The 19,185-nt window shown below is 47.2% G+C and overlaps 1 protein-coding gene across 1 annotated transcript in view; it reads right to left on the reverse strand.

The window, feature by feature from the left end:
• ANTXR1 (ANTXR cell adhesion molecule 1) overlaps window positions 1-19,185 on the reverse strand; it is an 81,869-nt gene that overhangs the window by 22,951 nt on the left and 39,733 nt on the right. Inside the window, exons 14-16 of the mRNA XM_030509895.1 lie at window positions 9,338-9,379; window positions 533-628; window positions 19-186 (exon numbers count right to left, since the gene is read on the reverse strand). Coding sequence (XP_030365755.1) covers window positions 19-186; window positions 533-628; window positions 9,338-9,379 — 306 coding nt within the window. The remainder of the gene's footprint in view (window positions 1-18; window positions 187-532; window positions 629-9,337; window positions 9,380-19,185) is intronic.

Below are 19,185 nucleotides of genomic sequence, written 5' to 3' on the forward strand. Positions count from 1 at the left end.
GTACAAGGCAGGGCTTACCTTGATTGGGGAGTACCACTTCCGAGGAGACGAAGGCCTGCGCATGTTGTTCGCCAGATTCCTGGGTTCAGGGAACTCGTATTCCTGTTCTGGCATCTTCACCCTGGCATTCTTGGCTTTCTCTAACTTAGCACCTTCTTCTGTGGAGCCCTTTTCTCCCCAGCGCACCTGAAAAGATGCATCAGGGCATGTTACAAGAGTGGCTGCTGCAGAGTTACATCCCTTATCCATACTTTCCCAGTGCCCAAATGGAAGGTGAAGAGCGATGCTGTGAAGCTTGTTTCTAGGCAGAATCTTACTGTACTAGAGAAAAAAAGATGGTCCCAAACTTGAGGAATCTACGTTTGGCTTTCAAATATCCCTGTATGAAAAATAACCTGGACTTAGATGTACAAAGAAAAGCTTAAAGAAGTTTTTGCCTATCTCCTGAATTTCTTTCTGGGTAATTGCAGGGAGATGTCACAGCTCAGCTCACCAGTAAGGTCTCTGGATACATGAACTGGTATCTAATTACCTCCATTCGTTTGATGCCACCAACTCCTCTTCCACCATAATAAGAGGCATCTACTGTTGGCCATTTCTTTTTTGGAAGGCCATCATCATCTTCTTCCTACAAAACAGAAGGAAGGGATTACACTGTTGGGAAGCATGACTAGACATGGAAAGGAATAAACAGCTAGAGGCTATGTGGTCCTCTGAGCCTGCTAGAGCCAGGCCAGTCAAGGTTCTGGTCTCCACTGGTTATTCTCTAGAGGATGTACACTCATGAAGAGAAAATGTTTCATGACATAAATACCCACCACTTGAAAGGTCCAGCCCAGCGCCAGCTCCAATGTGATTCTTGCACACACACACCCCTTTTTGTTTTGTGTTTCTTAAAGAGACTCTGTCTTTTGTGATCTTTTAATTCAGGGGAGTAATTTGTCTCCAAGTTGCAAACTCATTGAAGCAGCCACCAAACCCACACTCAACACAGCTCAAGAGCTGGGGTCTTTGGGCTGCAAGCTGGGTGATGTGCCAGCCATGAATGGTGGTAGCAGGGACTTGCCTCCTCCTTGCCATCTCTTTGCTTGTGCCTGTGGCTTGGGAGAGAAAAGCTTCTGCCCTGCCCCATGGCTCCCCATGTGGAGGAACCTCCAGGGCCCTGAAAAACCATCCTGTGGTCATTCAGATTTGACAGAAGGAGGGGGAAAAGCAAGGAATCAAGGTAAATTTCCTCCTGAGTGAAGGCAAATTAGGAGTACACTTGGAAACAACCCCAGTGTGGATGTCCAACACGGAGATGAGGGGTTTTGAGATGTGCTGGACAAGTGTAATAGGATGGAAAAGTCTAATGGAAGAGTTAGAATGGATTGAACTCTTAGAAGGAACTTCTGCTTCTGCTATAGAGGCTGCCCATGGAACTCCGTGGGCCTTCAGGGAGGGTCACGGTTTATGGCAGCAGAAAGTCAGGCATAAATGTGATGTAAATTGTGTACAGGTTTGAATGTGTTTTACCCCTACACAGTGCAGGCAGAAACCTACCACCATACACAAAGTTCAATGTGCTCAGGACCTTCGCGATGTCATTCACACACAGTCAAATGAATAGATCAAGAATATCTCCTTAAGGAGTCTATCTAAAGTTCTAGTGAGTGGATTCTATATATTCTACACTCTTTGTTGCACTATAGAACAGCTCCACGTATGTCCCGACCTATAGAGTGCCTTTCCCTTTAATTCCTGCAGTTGAGGCCGTGAACTGGCAAAGCAGAAAAGCAGAGTTCATCAGAAACGTGAAGTATTTCCTGTGAAAACGGGGAGAGAAATGAAAAATGGTCCGTTCTTCTTTTTGATTCTTTTCCTTTAATTTTTCACAGGGATTTGGCAAAACTCCAAAACTTCGGAGATTTCCAATATTTGAAAAGCCAAAAATATTTGGGAATGGAAGGAAAACTGGAAAAGAGGGGGGCAGGGAGGAAAGACCCAAGACAAACTCTGCTTTTCATGGCAAACAAAAGCATTTCTGTTTTGCAAAATACACATCAATTCAGTGCAAAATGTGTCCTGCTCTAAAGGAAGAGTGAACCATTGAGCCATAAACACCAGGTTCTTCTCCCTCCCAGCTGAGCCCTTTCTCTCACTCTGCTTAGAGCTGCTGAGGCTCCTTTGCTGCAACCCAAGAACTTAATATCTCTGCATGAAGTTTTCCATGAGGACTTCTTTAAAAAGTTGGAATCAAAGCCATCTAAATATTTTCCTTCAGCAATTCTCTTTCTCTCTGTGCAGTTTAGCACAGACTGGACTTCTCACAACAGGAAATACCAAGGTTTAGGAAATCTTCCCCACAAGCCCTTAAAAGCCCTGTGCAAGTCACTTGAATGTGAGATAGGAGCCTCCTGCCAGAACAACAACCGAAAGAGCACACGCACAGAAAGGCAGCACTGGACACATGAAAAACAAAGGAGTCACAAGCTTCCTTCAGGAGGAGTCTGTTTACATGCTTTGAAGGGCACGGGAGGTTTTGCAATACTAGCAAAAAGGCAGAAAACCCCACCAGTGGTGTCCTACACACTTGGCAAATGCACTCGCAGCACACGTGAGCAGCTAAAGGAAAGACACTGGGAACATGGGGGTCACGGGTAGAGAGGTGGCAGGAAAATGTGAAGGACTCACAGGATCACAGGATGGTTTGTGTTGGAAGGGACCTTAACGCTCATCCAGTTCCAACCCCCTGCCACGGGCAGGGACACCTTCCACTAGAGCAGGTTGCTCCAAGCCCCTGTGTCCAACCTGGCCTTGAACACTGCCAGGGATGGGGCAGCCACAGCTTCTCTGGGCACCCTGTGCCAGCGCCTCAGCACCCTCACAGGGAAGAACTTCTGCCTAAGAGCTCATGTCAATCTTCCCTCTGTGTCAGGTTAAGGAAGTGGCAAACAACCCCCGTGTCCAGCATCCCAGCTCCCTGCCCCGTTCCCGAGGGCGGAGCCAATAAACCAGGGCTGAAATCTCACGTCCTGGCTCAGTTTTGCCCATATTTTTCTACACTTCGCTGCAATGGGGTTTTTGCCTGAGGGAGAACTGCAAAAGGATCCTCAGCTCTGACCCAGCAGCAGTATAAAAACCAGCCCCGGAAAATTCAAGTGCATTTAAGGATGCTGGAAAGTGACTGTACAGAAATTGGCATCTTTCCACCCCCAAAATCTGCTTTAGATGGAGCTAGAGTTTCTTTTAAAGAAGCAGAAGAAGCAGGACAGAGCCACTTTTCCCAGTCAGAACTCCAGCTCCAGAGCTGCTGGGTTCAGAAAACAAAGATCTCTGTTTATCTCCATGCTGTATACTTTGACCCTGACCTGAGGCAACCTCATCTGTGGGTAACACAAGGATAATTCAGGCTCCACTGGGGAGATCTGAACCACTCTGGGTAAGACTCAAACTGAATCTGGCCAGATATTAAAATAAAAAGCTTGGACAACTTACCCCTCTCCCCACCCTTCTAATTGTTTTCACAGTTGCCTCTGTGGTGCCTGAATGCTGTCAGGGTTTAGCACTTACAGAGAGCTCGGACACGACAGGACAGTCATTCCTCTGAGTAAAGAGATGTTACCATCTAACTTCACAGCGAAGGAAACAGGGAGGCGAATACACTGTTCTCGAGGCTTCTGGCTCCTCTCTGCCTCCTTATTCTCCCAAAACCAGGTTCAGTTCTAAACCTCATGGCCACCTCACAGATGCAGAGGTGTTGTTACCCTTTAGAGATGCCGTGCTTGGTTCTCCAGAACTTCCTCTCTGCTGTGGAAGGTTTTCCTTGCTGCTCTCTGCCAGGCATCTAAATCACAACTGCAGTAACTCATCGCTTTGGGTTTCTCATATCTCTGCCTGTCACTGGCCCAAGCCTGCAAACTATCAGCAGAAAGCACTGCCAGGTCACACGAGCATCTGAGAGGAAATGTTTTGCTGGTGCTCTACTATGGAGCAGGCTGAAGAAAGACCTCAGCTCTCATAAGGCACCAAAACCCCACATATGAGCTTATCCTGGAAATGCAAATGCTTCAAAACTCGTCTTTGTTGGTCTTAATGACCACAGAAACTCCTCATTTCATAGAATCCCAGCCTGGTTTGGGTTGGAAGGGACCTTAAAGCTCCTCCAGTTCCAACCCCCTGCCACGGGCAGGGACACCTTCCACTAGAGCAGGTTGCTCCAAGCCCCTGTGTCCAACCTGGCCTTGAACACTGCCAGGGATGGGGCAGCCACAGCTTCTCTGGGCACCCTGTGCCAGCGCCTCAGCACCCTCACAGGGAACAACTTCTGCCTTATCTCCAACCTGAACTTCCCCTGTTTCAGTTTAAACCCATTATTCAGCTATGGTAGATTCTTAAAGATCCTGCCTGAAGTTGTACATATCCACGTAGACATGCACACAGGTAAGAGAGAACCCTGTTCTGATGAAGAAGAAAGGAGGTTGAGCTATTGCCTGTTGATAGCTCAGACGCTGAGCTACAGGAAGATGAAATAAGGTCTCACAAGGTCAAGGGAATTAATCCTGGTGCTCCCACTGCAACTCTGATGTGATCAAACCCAACTTTCACAGCTCTACACCAACAGTTTGCTGTGCTGGGCCTGCCTAGATATTGCATGTGAAATCTGGCTATAAAACTCCACACCTTCATGGTGTCAGACCTACACCTCCTCTATTGCCAATAGCATCCCCAAGCTTTTAAATGCCTTGAAAGGTTCTTTTCCCTTCCTCCCATACTTCCACAACTCCCTGTAAAAGGGGAGCAAAGGAGAGGGAGGGAGCTGGCACACCACTGTGACCTGGCTTCATTTCAGGAATAACAGAATATATTTCCTGCCTTGGTGTCTACAAAACATTCCTATCAGATCCTTTCTCTGGAGCTTATTTTGCTGTCTCCCCAGCAAGGCTTTTCAGGAAGGGAGAGGAAAACAATGGGGAAAAGATTAATAAACACCAAGAAGTGAGGGTGCAAGCAGCAAGCCAAGCAGATAAACCCCTTTTAGCCATTCTCTGGCCTCATGAATGTTCAGAGATTAGTTCACAAAGATCAAAGTAATTCAAGCTGAACATGTGGGTTGTCCTCACAGAAGAGAAGGCTCCTTAAGGGGAGACCTTAGGTCAGCAGTGCCTAAAGGAGCTACAGGAAAGCTGAAGAGGGGCTTTGGACAAGGGCCTGTAGGGACAGGACAAGGGGAATGGCTTTAAGCTGCCAGAGGGGAGATTGAGATGAGCTCTGAGGCAGAAGTTGTTCCCTGTGAGGGTGCTGAGGCGCTGGCACAGGGTGCCCAGAGAAGCTGTGGCTGCCCCATCCCTGGCAGTGTTCAAGGCCAGGTTGGACACAGGGGCTTGGAGCAACCTGCTCTAGTGGAAGGTGTCCCTGCCCGTGGCAGGGGGTTGGAGCTGGGTGAGCTTTAAGGTCCCTTCCAACACAAACCAGGCTGTGGTTCTATGATAGGTGGTTTCATGTATTGGCTTAACAACAGCTGCTCTGCAGTGAGTTAACTTCTTCCTGTTCATGCTGCCTCCCATGACAGTAGTAATTACCTTCAGCATCTCATGTCTGTGCTGCTGAATGGTCCTTTCTCTGCAGGACTTCCCTGTGTGTGTGTTTGCTTTGGTGTATGTGGGTAAGATGACAACAGACATAAGAATTATCCAATTTCAGGCTGGTTGGTGGCTTGGCTCTGGGGCCATGTTAAGGGTGACTCTGGAGCTTGGGCGACAGAGCAGCAGGTTAAAAACAAGTCTGAGTGATGCGGCTTTGGTCATTTCATAGATCTCCTGCCTGCCTTTGCCATCTGACTGCAGATGGAGTCTGTTCTGTGGCCCTGACTAGCAGCAGACTCTGGCACAGGTCAGGTAGTGCCTAGGAAGATGTTAGATGCTGCAGAGCCCTGCAGATTGGGCGTTTCTCATGTAGAAAATGGCTTGCTACAGAGAGAACCAGCTTCAGCCTCACGGGAAGCTTCTGGTCTGAGTTGAGGAGGTCATGTTCCAGTAAGCCCAGTCTGAAAGTGAAGGGACACATGAATAAAAGCAACTGTGTCTTCCTCCAACAGGGCTAGCAAAAGCCTTCCTGTTCACTGGAGGTAGAGGAATGTGGTTTTGATCCACCATCAATGGCTAATCACAGGCCAGAAAGGTGCTCGCTGGCTCCTGCAGGCATCCACCTCTTCCGATTGGCATTAACTCAATCCTTCCTGGCTGTAAGTAAAACCATCTGGGCTTCACTCCCCAGCATCCTGCGCTGTGCGAGGAGCACAGCGGTGAGTTCACAACAGTCGCAATTCCTGAATGAAATCCTAAATGAAATTAGAAGTTTCTATCCAATAATGGTTTCCTTCACCAACAGTGAGCGTGTCTCCAGGATGTCTCAAAAGGCCTTTAAAGCAGAGCTCAATAAGATCTCTGGCAGCTTTGACAGCAACACTCCTTTCCCTGCATTGTTCCGGTATAATGCATTCTCCTTGCAGTGCAAAGACATATGGGCCTCAGCTCCCAGATCTGCTGAGGCAGGAATTCCTCTTGTCTGTCTTTGTTTGCCAAGATTTTTCGGAGAAGTAAAAAAGACAAGTGATCTTACTGTAAGTGTCATGCTGCTGCTGAAGGGATTAGCACTCCTTATGCTGGAGATCATAGAATCATAGAATAGTTAGGGTAGGAAAGGACCTTAAGATCATCCAATTCCAACCCCCTGCCATGAGCAGGGACACCTCACACTAGACCGTGTCACCTAAGGCTCTGTCCAACCTGGCCTTGAACACTGCCAGGGATGGGGCAGCCACAGCTTCTCTGGGCACCCTGTGCCAGCGCCTCAGCACCCTCACAGGGAATAACTCCTGCCTTAGATCCAACCTGAAGTTCCCCTGTTTCAGTTTGAACCCATCACCCCTTGTCCTATCCCTACAGTCCTTGGCGAAGAGCCCCTCTCCAGCATCCTTGTAGCCCCCTTCAGACACTGGAAGCTGCTCTGAGGTCTCCACGCAGCTTCTCTTCTCCAGGCTGAACAGTCCCTGGAGTCTTGGGTGACATGGTTTAGTTTGTGATGTCCTTGCCCATAGCAGGGGGGTTGGAACTGGATGATCTCAAGGTCCTTCGCGACCCAAACCATTCTATGATGCTATTGAGCTGAGAGATGTGCTCTGGTGGAAAGTGCATGTGAAATTCTACCATCAGACTAGTCCCTACAATGCTAGCACGTTGTTATAACCAAAGCCTGCCATCCAGGGCCCCAAAACAGTAAGAATAATAGCCAAAATAGATCTCTTATATTAACAAGGAAGCAGGTAAAGAATGGATACAAGTTAATGCCATTTTTCAGGCACCGTGCAGTGCCTTACTCTGGGTACAGCCAAAGCCTGATCTGCAGTTAGGCCACCACCTATGGGGAGCAAGTCTGTGAGCAAGCAGAGCTGCATTCTGCTTTGAAACAAAGAGGATTTGCCCCACGTTCTCCACAACACAAGACCAGGTGAGTCTCAAATGAAAAGCCAGTGGCAAATCCATTGCTAAAGGAAACCTGTGGAACAGCTGACTTGAGGACTAAGTCATCTGAGGAGCTGCACACTATTCCCCTCGGCCAGGATCAGGGCTGAGAGAAAATCGAACATGTCCAGAAATATCTTTACACCAGCTTAATTAAATATAACCTGAGGCAAATATAACCAGTGTTCTGCAACTGGTTTATTCTGCAGCAACTGGTTTGCTTTTGCAGCACTTACTGGTTTGATAAAAGGCTTTCTTCTACTTGAAGCATGCCTGCCCTCTTAGCACAGAGCTGCAATTTCCCCTTCCAGCCCTTGGCCAGCGAGCCAGCATTCCAGAGGGATGCATTTTAATTAGTTTCAGCACTTGAATCCCCTGGCTTGGAGGCATGTGAGGTGCACAACAGAGCATGTGCAACTGTGGGTTCATGTTTTCCTTTTCATTCAGAGGATAGAAGCTAGCAAAGCTAGTGGATTTAGATACAGCCCAAACAGGCCAAAAAAGAGGCATGGGGAGCACTGGATCCAAATGCAAATCTCCCTCAGGTCCAGGAGTGCTCAGATTTGGAGGTTTCCTTCAGGCCTGGTTGGAAGGGGATGAGTGCCACCAAGACAGAGGTTCTAGCACTGGCGTGGGCTCCAGGTGCCCTGAACTCTTACTCTGTGCTCAGTGTAAGCAGAAGCTGGGTTGGATTCCACCTCTGTAGCATTGCAGAGCACTGAGCTTTAAGGATGTCTGTCTGCCTTGGCACAGACACTGAGGCCAGACGTTGAGGATCATTCCAGCTTTTCCACTTGCAAGCTGAAGCAGGCAATGAATTTGTCTCCAGATGCAAAAAGCAAGGAACCAACCAAATCCCTCTGAGCACAGGTCTAAGTCTTCTTTCACTTGCATAGTTAAGAGGAACTGATCCAAAGCCCAGTGAAGTCAATGGAAAAGCTCCCATTGACATCAGTGCATCCTGAACACAACCCAGGGACTTGCAATGAAATCCCAAGTGCAAAACAATGCAAGTGAAGAGGAGACTCATCATGTGCTGAAAGCAGGAGGACACAGAAAGAGGCAGGTGAAAAAGAGCATGTTTTTGGGCAGAGTCTGCACTAGACATGAGCAGTGGTGACATAGCTTTAAGCCATCTGTTGCTAGATTCACCTAAAAAGCATAAGCAGAATTAAGGTGAAGGTTTTAATGTTGCTTCAGTGCTTCTCTCCATTAAAACTTCCCTCTCTGCAGCTTTTCTGAGGCCAGGATGGTTTTACATCTGCTCACTTTCTGCAGACACATTGCAAAGACTGTGGGGCTGCCTTTACTCACAGCAACTGTGGTCCAAGGGATCAGCATTGTGAGTTTCCCCTCTGCTGCCAAGAGTTGTTTTAGATGCTAAATCATCAATATCATTACTGTGCCTTCCCAGGCAGGCAGTGAGCACATGTTTAGGTTCCTTTAACTTCAAAGTTCAACATACACTTAAGGGTTGTCCTTTATGTGAATCACAGCCTAACTCTGTAGTACCAGGTGGAAGTATTGTCTGTCCTTCCCTACCTGCTCAGTGGAGGTACTTGTATTCCTACATCTACAGTCACTCCTAAATAAACACACACCACATCTCTACCTCTGTAGAAAGCAAAGTGAGCAGAGTGAAACACGTGTGGCAGACATCAGGTACAAAGCCTCTAGTTTAGCTAAACCACTATTGACTTTAATGCAACAAAGCTGAGCACAAAGGTTTAAAAGGTCCGTACTCTGCCCTGCAGCAGAATCACAACGTCTCGTGAGGAAACTGAGCAAAACCTTGTCCTAAACACTGAGGAAATGGGGTTGTTGGTGTTACTCACCTCGCTGTCTTCTGCAGGAGGAGGGGGAGGCTCTTTGATGATCTAGAAGGATCAAAGAGAAAGAGAACAGTTAATTCTTCCTTTGTTCTTTAGCACAATTCAAACGTCACTTAAAACAACCCCAAAGAGAAAGCGCCAGGATCCACCACTGTGAACATCTCTGAGCTCAGCCGCGGGGCTGTGTGCTGGTGTCAGGAACCAAGAGCAAGAGGGGAAACCGAGGCATCCCAGAGCTCTGCCATAGAGACATATCCCAGTCACAGCTCCAGACTCATAGTGCTCATTAGGTGACCCCTGCCCTGTGTGGGCTAACAGCAAATTCAGTCATATATCCTTGATTCTCCAGCCTCCTAATCCCAGCAGGAGCCGTAGTCAGCAGTCACTGTTTCACCCGAACACCCACACTAAATCAGTGTCTCCTTCTTCTGGCTGCTGCACAAACCCTGCCTCAAATAATTCAGCCTGAACAAAAACTGGCAAGTGAAATCAAGATGAAGTGAAATGCCCTGGAGACATTGCAAAGCGGCAATAACCCCCCAGCCTCTGTCTCCCAGGCCCTTCTGCATTCTGTGCCACCTCATGCTCTCATGAAGAATGCTTTTCACATTATCAGGCTAACATTTTCAGTCCACTCTCATAAGCTGAAAAACTATACATATATATATATATGTGCAGATTTAAGGCTGTCCCAGAGGTTTGAATAAAGCAAGCAGGGTGAGGTTTTACACTGGTCCAGGATATTCTCCATAGAACCAATTGAAGTTTATGTGGGCGTGAGGCTATTATTTCATGCAAAAAGTTTGCATCGAGGGCTCAGCAGGCAGTTGGCTATTTCCACAGCCCTCCACTCCAAGAGCAACAGAGAGCCTTCCAAAGGGAAAGCAGTTGCATACAGGCGCGTCAAATGTCCCTCCCTTACACAAGATGCACTCCAATGCACAGCCACTGCAGTCAACGGACTGAACCCAGCCCAAACATCAGTGCGATTCCCCAGGGGCGGATCTTCTCCAGTAATTTTAAGTTCATCTGGATGAGCAGCTCTTTCTTTACACACCAGGCCATGAGGCAGATGCTGTTGGGGTGCTGAGCGCCTGTGAAGGTGGCACTGAGTGTCCTCAGCTCCTCTTAGGAGTGGGTATTATGTGTAAAGGCTTCCTAAGCATGGGCTACACATGGGTAGGCTTAAAAGTTACCCTTCAAACCCAAACCTCACAGTCCTACACAATAAGAACGTGGCTGTTCAAATGCAGAAAGGGAAAATGACAATCACGTTAAAGGCCCTGAAGAGATAAATATTTACAACAATTCCTCTCGCTCGTGTTTTTCCCCTCTGATGAGCTCACTGTTTTTATCTCCCTCTGCGAAGCCCCAGTCATGCAATGTGGCCATTAATGAAGAGCATGTGCCTCTGGCTACGGAGGAGACCAGGGCTGGGTCAGGCCTTTATATCTCAGCCCACAGCAATGATGGGTGCAGAGCTCTGCCCCTACCCTACAGTGCTAAAGAGTTGTGGTGCTTCAGGAATGGACACCGAGTCTCTATTTATATGCAGAGAAGCACAAAGCACGTGTGGAAGCATGAAATGACATTTGAAATGAGCGTGGTGGGTGCATCTGCTGCCCTGCTCATGACACTGCTCATCAGACACAGCACAACTGTGGTCAGGCTGCGACATTAGCATGATGCTCAGGGGAGCTCAGGCTGGCTAGAATTGCTGGTGAGTGTCTGGTAAAGCATCCATCTCTCTCTGTCTACCCTGCAATTCCCAGCTTGTGCTCGCAGCTCTGGGGACACCGGCTCTTTTTCCTGCTGGAAAGCAAATGATGAAGTGTTGTCTGCATCAGGCCGCTGCTCTGTGGGAAGAAAACCATGGGTAGCAGCAGGGTTTACTCAAAGCGCTTGGTTTACTCAAAACTCCTTGGTTTAAGCTATAATTATAGAATGGTTTGTGTTGGAATGGACCTTAAAGCTCGTCCAGGTCCAACCCCTGCCACGAGCAGGGACACCTTCCACTAGAGCAGGTTGCTCCAAGCCCCTGTGTCCAACCTGGCCTTGAACACTGCCAGGGATGGGGCAGCCACAGCTTCTCTGGGAAAAGTCTGTGCCAGCGCCTCAGCACCCTCACAGGGAACAACTTCTGCCTCAGACCCAACCTGAACTTCCCCTGTTTCAGTTTGAAACCATCACCCCGTGTCCTATTGTTACAGTCCCTTATGAAGAGCCCCCCTCTGGCATTCTTGGATGGAGACAACATGATCTCTTCTATGTCTCTTGACACAATATATACTCACACAGCACATACAATGCTCCAAAATACACAGCAGATTTTTCTAGCCACATTTGCAGATATGTTTTGGTCAGTGTGAGGGATGGCACTTGTCAGCAGACCTCCTTTTGAACCCAACCCCTTCATCCAAACCCACTGGATGCTGAGAAACATCAGATATCTGATCCAAAATACACCTACTGGAAGTGGCCTCATTCCCCTGTTCTGGTGGAACATGATGGGTTTCAGAGCAGTTGCTCTCATTTGCATTGGCACGAAACCTCAGGATGATCTATCCAACACATTTGGTCCAGCTAAACATCCAAACACAACTTCTCAGCCAGAATCACTAGAAACTCCGGAGGTTACAGACTTGGAAATGAAGAGGTGGCTGTGCTTGTCATGCATTTGCATTCCTTCTCATAACATATGCACACACACAAACCAAGTGATTCCATGAACAGATCAAGTTTTTCCTATGCTGGTTCAAGAGGGGAAAGGAAAAATAGAAAAAGAAAGAAAAAAAAAAAGAGATACCTTTTGTTTTTGAGTGCTATTCACTTCTAAGAGCATCTGAGCACCGCATAAGTTGCCAACTTATATCAGTTAGTTTGGACAGGTCCAAACATGGGGAGAGTTTAGTCTCTGCCCTTGAGCCTGCGAGAGCTTTCAAAGTTCAGACCTTACAGAAATGTATTTTGTGTCTCTCTGCCCAGGTCTAGAAAGGCTTTTAGTGTACAAACAGCACAAACCCGCTCTTTCTCCCTTTGGGTGTAGCTGTATATGCACGGAGCCTTATTCTGAAGGCGGAGAAGCACATGGGACCTTTGTGCCACCTCACACAAATGAGCAGCGTGTGAGTAAGGAGGTCCCAGGGCCTCACCCCTGCTCACTTTGCACAAATAGGAACAATGACTCAAGTACAAGAAAGAAAAGGGCCATTGCAGGGAACCAAGTGAGGACCAACCTGCTCTGGCCACCATGCTTCATCCTGGGCAGCATCTCTCACTTTCCCCCTGCCCAGCCAGATGCCACACGTGGATCTGTGGAATGCAATCTACTGGGAACACACCTGGCCAAGCAAAATGCTGGGGCCAGCTTAGCTTGGCAAGGCTGATGTGTTTGTGCATGTGCACTGCAAACGTTTGGATAACCCCAGGCCATTCCTGGGACGGCTGCTGCAACCGGAGCTCCTGCCTCTGCCTTTGAAAGAGGAAAAATGTGATCATTCAGCAACTCTATTTGCTCCTGAGGGTTCCTACATCATCACCATGCTGTAGAACCATAGAATCAACCAGGCTGGAAAAGATCTTTAAGCTCATCCAGTCCAACCATACCCCAGCACTGCCAAGGCCACCACTAACCCATATCACTAAGGGTCTTGTCTACACGGTGTGTGAACACTTCCAGGGATGGTGACTCCGCCACTGCCCTGGGCAGCCTACAATGGTGTTTTGTTTCCATGTAGTAAAGGCCTGTGGGATGGAGAGGTGGCCATTGGCTTTCCTTGGCAAAGGAAGGAACTTGGAGAGCAGTTGCCAGCAATTCAGGATGATAAAGCAATTCTTTGCCTTTCATCACAGATGTCACCATGCCTGTGATTGACACAGGTCTCTGCTGGCTGTCCCATCTTGGTATCACAAAGAAGCAGCTATATGTGATGGATGACCAAGCAGAGGAATGCTATCAGTCACCTCTGCAAGTTCCAAAGCACTTGCGAGGACTAGCTGGATGTTGCCCTGAAATTTCTGCAGCCATTCAGGCAGAAGAGAGCACATGTTGAATCCAAATTCTGCATATTCCAGGAATGTGTCTAGGATGTTTTCCATGTTGGAAGACCAGAAAACTCCATCAGTTTACAGTGTCCAGCAAGTACATATTCAAGTAACTGTCCCTGGAGTTTGATATGATAAATAAAGCCAATATGTTTCTTGCCAGTGAAGTGTATCTGCTTGAAGATGGAACAGGTCATCGTTTAAAATGAAGGCTGATGAGAAAACAATCCAAAATCAGAAATAAAGGACTTTACCTCTAATCAGGAGTAAAACTTGGGAAGGGAGCAGGCAGTTGACTGAGCAGATCCTTTGTCCTTATTTACCTTCACTCTTCTGGAGAACACAGAATCTGTATTTGTGTTATCCCGATAAACAGGGTTTGGGTTTTTTTATAGCAGTAACCATGACCCATCTGACTCATCCTTTTTCTTTTCCCTCCCCTCACATATTTATAGTTCTGACCTCTGCTAAGTCCTGTGACAGATTCATACTTTAGTTATGAGCTGGATAAAGGAACAATTGCTTTTTATTTGGTTTATATCTGCCATGTTTTCTAAGGCCCCATTAAAGCCTTGGAGGTTTAGTCTACACTTCAAGCAGGATCAAGTAGTACAAGCAGGAGCCTGTCCCTGTTTCATCTGCAGTACAACACATTCTTCTTCCCAGCCACACAAGCAAGAGGTACATGGAGTCCAACAGGAAAGCTAGCTCGTCCTTTCAAGTTAACTGCTCTTGTCAGCCTGGAGCACATCCAGGAATGTCAATTTTAACTCATTAGAACTAGAAGAAGAAGCTGTTTCACCCCTAAGACTTGAAGCTGACATACACAAACCACATTCAATACAGATCAGAGCACGTGTCAAAATCGTCCGAGTATCGAAGACATGACATCATGGAGGAAAACCCCTTCCATTTCACTAACCCTGGGGAAGTTTGCATAGGGCTGACAGGCAGCTCTCCAGGGAACGCATCTGCAAAGGCCATTCCTTTTCCTAGGCTGTTTCAGTGCCACAGATGAACAAGGCCACGATCCATTGGGTTTGCTCCAAGTGTCTGACCCACTTTCTTTGGAAACCCGCATGAAGAACATTCATTTTCTGGACTAAAGCAAAACACCATCACTACTTTCTCCTATATGCAGAATTCCTTGCTCTCACTCTCCAATTCCTAGTGAATTTTCTGGTTAAGACTGTGTCCTAAAGATCTATTTCTCCTTAGCTGGACTGAGCCAACTTCCTTTGTAAGAGGTGAGAGGAGACCAGGGGAAAAAAAACAAAGGAAGAAGTCATTTTTATTGAGTGAATTACTTTCCATGCAGCACCAGGGCAAAGAACAACAAGGCCTCCTTCATGTTAAGTATCTGTTGTGGTCTGGAACAAAGGGTGCTGAACCTGGTCCAGATTCATGTAATTGGCCTTTGGATCTGGCCTTAAGGAAATGCATTAGCAAGTAAATTGGTTTGGGAATATGTAGTCTAGGCATATCCTCCAAAGGCAAGTGATAAGTTCCTACCCTTCAGATGATCTTCTCTATGATCTTTCAGTTTAGATACCCCAGATGGATGCTTTGGAGAATTTGGCTTTAACTCTTTGGTAATGAGCCATCACAGCAGCATGTCGAAGCACCCCAGTTACTGCCTGATGCTGTTCTAATAACCCATTTCTCTACCTGGGCTGCTGTGCAGATGATGGTATTAGCCCAAGCAAAACACCTCTGCTATGCTATTTCCAGGCTCCATGCTGGCCTGTTTAAAGACAGCCAGTTATAGAGCATGATATCCATATTTAACCCATTCTGATCCAATTGACAGGAGGCTAAGAGGAGCAGTGAGCCGCGTGGGGACTCTGGATGATGAATGACACTCTCTTTATCTTGTTGCTGCCATTTGTGCGCTGCAATTGCAAAGGCAGGTTCTGTTCTTTACACCACTTTAAACCTACAGTTACAGTGATACCACCAAACGTGGGAAGTTCAGGTTAGATCTAAGGCAGAAGATGTTCCCTGTGAGGGTGCTGAGGCACTGGTACAGGGTGCCCAGAGAAGCTGTGGCTGCCCCATCCCTGGCAGTGTTCAAGGCCAGGTTGGACACAGGGGCTTGGAGCAACCTGCTCTAGTGGAAGGTGTCCCTGCCCGTGGCAGGGGGTTGGAACTGGAGGAGCTTTAAGGTCCTTTCCAACACAAACCAGGCTGGGATTCTATGAAAATCACGTAACTGCAGGAAATCTGGGCCCTGTGCGCATGGGAGAGGGTGGGAATTTGAATACATGGACCTTTATAAGTAATCTCCATCAGCCAACATGCACCATGTAATTTCATGACTCTTCAGGGTTGCTGTAGAGCCTGTGCATTTCCTCCCCTCCTCTTCCTCCAGTTTAGCCATGATTTTCATATGGTTTTAATATATATTTTCTGCATTTTCTCCATCCAGCTTTTTGTTTCCACATAGAGCCAAGCAAATTGCTGGGTTCTTCCATGCTGCCTTCCAGCAAACAGCTTTAATTTAAAAATGGTGTTAGATGCTTAAATGCCAACACCTCACGTATATGCTTACCCCACCCCTGGATTTAAAAAGCTGCAGTATAAAAAGGACTAAGATTGCGTAGATACATTCTAAGTGGGCCATTAGCACAGACCAGCTTCTTCGCCTAAAATGCTTGGAGTCCCAGTCTCAGCTGCACCAGGGAGATATTTCATAGAATCAAGAATGGTTTGGGTTGGAAAGGACCTTAAGATCATCCAGTTCCAAGTGCCTGCTATGGGCAAGGACACCACACACTAGACCATGTCACCCAAGACTCTGTCACCCATCATTCTGTCCAACCTGGCCTTGAACACTGCCAGGGATGGGGCAGCCACAGCTTCTCTGGGCACCCTGTGCCAGCGCCTCAGCACCCTCACAGGGAAGAGCTTCTGCCTCAGAGCTCATCTCAATCTCCCCTCTGGCAGGTTAAAGCCATTCCCCTTGTCCTGTCCCTCCAGGCCCTTGTCCAAAGCCCCTGTCCAGGTTTCCTGGAGCCCCTTTAGGCACTGGAGCTGCTCTAAGGTCTCCCCTTCAGGAGCCTTCTCTTCTCCAGGCTGCCCCAGCCCAGCTCTCTCAGCCTGGCTCCAGAGCAGAGCTGCTCCAGCCCTCGCAGCATCTCTGTGGCCTTCTCTGGACTCGTTCCAACAACTCAATGTCCCTCTTGTGTTGTTGCCCCAGAGCTGGATCAGGACTGCAGGGGGGGAGTGTCTCCCTAGAGCAGGGTAGATCAGGCAGATCCTGTTCAGGTGCAAAGCGTGGCCCAAGCACAACTCAGCCTGGCAACTCTAAGTGTCCATGGGAGACACTTGCTCACTATGTGCTGTATATTGGAACAGGGAAAGTGTCCTAGCACAATCAGTCCTTCCAACTATTGTATTAATTATGCCGCCACTACACATGCCAAACACTTCAACCAGCTCCGTCCAAACCAATCTAACAATGTGCCTGCAAAATCCATCTTAAGACAGTTTTGGAGGCTTATTATCTATTTGGCTTCCATTTACATTCAAATCTATTTGGGTTACATCAATATTAAACCTAAACCTTATGTTGGCCTCATACCCAGAACAATTTCATCCTTGGGCACCTAAAGAGCCTCTTGCACACACAGTTATGACTATGATTGCTCAGGCTCCTGCAGGTTGTGCTGTGTTCAGGAAGGAGGAGGAAAAGGAGACAACAGCAAAATGCCCACAAACATCAACGAGGCCAGGATGTGGCATCTGGTGTCTTGCAGATATGCTCTGCTCAGGAAAAGTGGGGTCACCCTGTTACAGATGGCTTTGTATTTGCCCTCCTTCTCACATGATAACAGTGTTAGGGATGTCAGTTTGCTTTGTTTTCTGATGTTGTTGGATAAATATCATTGAAACTTTTGGAAAGGTTAGTGCCTGGCTCCTGGCTTTGTAATATCTACTCCCCCCCCAGATACCAAGGGAAATTTGCCTGTGCTGGTATCAGGCACAGCAAAGACCTTGTTATTGTTCTGATTCACTAAGCAACAATTGCATCTACTGTAAACCGAGTGGTAAATTCCAGCCTTCATCCCAGAATACTTCTGAGACCAATAAACTTGGATACATTTGGAAACAGCATTCCTTTATGGATGCATGCCAAGGAGAAACTGGGTGCCAGATAAATCTCCAGAGTAAGTCTATTGACTTCGGTCCATTTACTCCAGGGATGAAGCTGGCTTGGTATCTTGCCTGAAGAAGTGCTGGATAATAATGATTCCCATTTAATTAAAAAGCATGCCAAGAGGAATTTCAGGGTTTAGAAATGTGCTTGTCACTCAGAAACGACTTTATACGTGGTAAGAAAAGAGTTTGTTGTGTTTTTTTGCTTTTCCCCTGGACACATACAGAGTTATCTCTGAAGCATCTCTGGGCTTCAATCCCCACAGTGTCTCTGGGGCTGTGGTTTGATTACTGGAGGTTATTTCTTGCCTGCCTCTTTTGTCTGTTGTGCAAGCCAGTTCCTCTGCCCTTAATTCACTCTGTGCTTCTGACAACACTGCATTCCTTAATGGGCCATTCCCAAAGCAGCAGATAAGCACTGCTCTGCTCTCCTTCTCCCTGCCCTAAGCCAAACAGGCTGGGTACTCCTCTGTGAATGTCTTTAGTTTTACAGACTCTTTGGGTAAGCAACACAACAGTGAGTATCTTAGTCGCTGGTCTACTGCCAAACATACCAGACTGCCATCCTGGAGAGGTGGAAGAGGCTTCCTACAGGCTCTTGAATTAAAATCCTTCCAGCATGCAGAGGGATGTGTTTGACTCACATTTGGAATGTATCAGTGAGACTGCCCCTACTTGAAGACCTTGCTAAGAGGGAATGTGGGAGGTAAAGGAGGAGAGAGGGTGAGGAAAAGCTTTTATCTACAACAGTGTTTTTAAGTACAGAATTTAAATCTGGAAGATATTAAGCTTATAAGGATTCATGTGGACAAGAGACTCCCTATCTCTGCTGCACTCACTTTGCTTATCTGTATTTCTCACACTTCAGGAACACTGTTCCACGACCATCTTTATATCACCTTATATGCAGCAGACCCACACTACCCTCACTAGGCACAGCTCCATATTCCCTTTGCTCCTGCTGCTTTTCTTTGTGTCTTTTTCTTATCAGCTTCATCTTCTTCCTATAACAGAACCTTAGAACTACACCATCACCTCAAGCCTTTCCTCTCTGCCACCTCAATTCTCCACCACATCCCAGTGTAAGCATCTGTACAGGGACATCTCCATTGCCTCCTCTGCAGATGTGCCAACAAAGACCTTGGCCCAGCTTCCCTGGGAAGGTGCCATCTAGTTGAGACAAATGGCTCTGAGCCACCTCCCACACTGCTGATCCTTTGCCCATTTTTAGAACCCAGTTTTTATTGTTCTGAAAAGTCCAAATCAATGTTTTTTCTCTTCTGTTTTTCACTTCGGGCCAGAAGTGCCAAACTACAGTGAAAAGCAGCAGTTTCCCCTTTAGCATTTCCAGCCAGAGGCAAAAATAAACAAGTCAAATTTTTCCTGAGAGATTTCCATCCTTGTTCTGGATATAGAGAACATCTCAACACAAAGACTCATCCTCCAATGTGACTGCTCCTGCAGTTTGTGGCTTCAGAGATCTCAGCAATGGATTGTAGGTTTGGTACAACATGGTGCAAATTTACAACACTAGGTAAGTAGTCTAAAATCAGGATTAATGGTAGTGACTCACAAAATGGAGCCAGTTTGGGCAGCCTTAAAAGGCATCTGAAACATTACACGGAGCCAGTCACCAAACCCAGACTCCA

Source organism: Strigops habroptila, chromosome 21, assembly GCF_004027225.2.
Source record: "Strigops habroptila isolate Jane chromosome 21, bStrHab1.2.pri, whole genome shotgun sequence".
NCBI classification, from domain to species: domain Eukaryota; kingdom Metazoa; phylum Chordata; class Aves; order Psittaciformes; family Psittacidae; genus Strigops; species Strigops habroptila.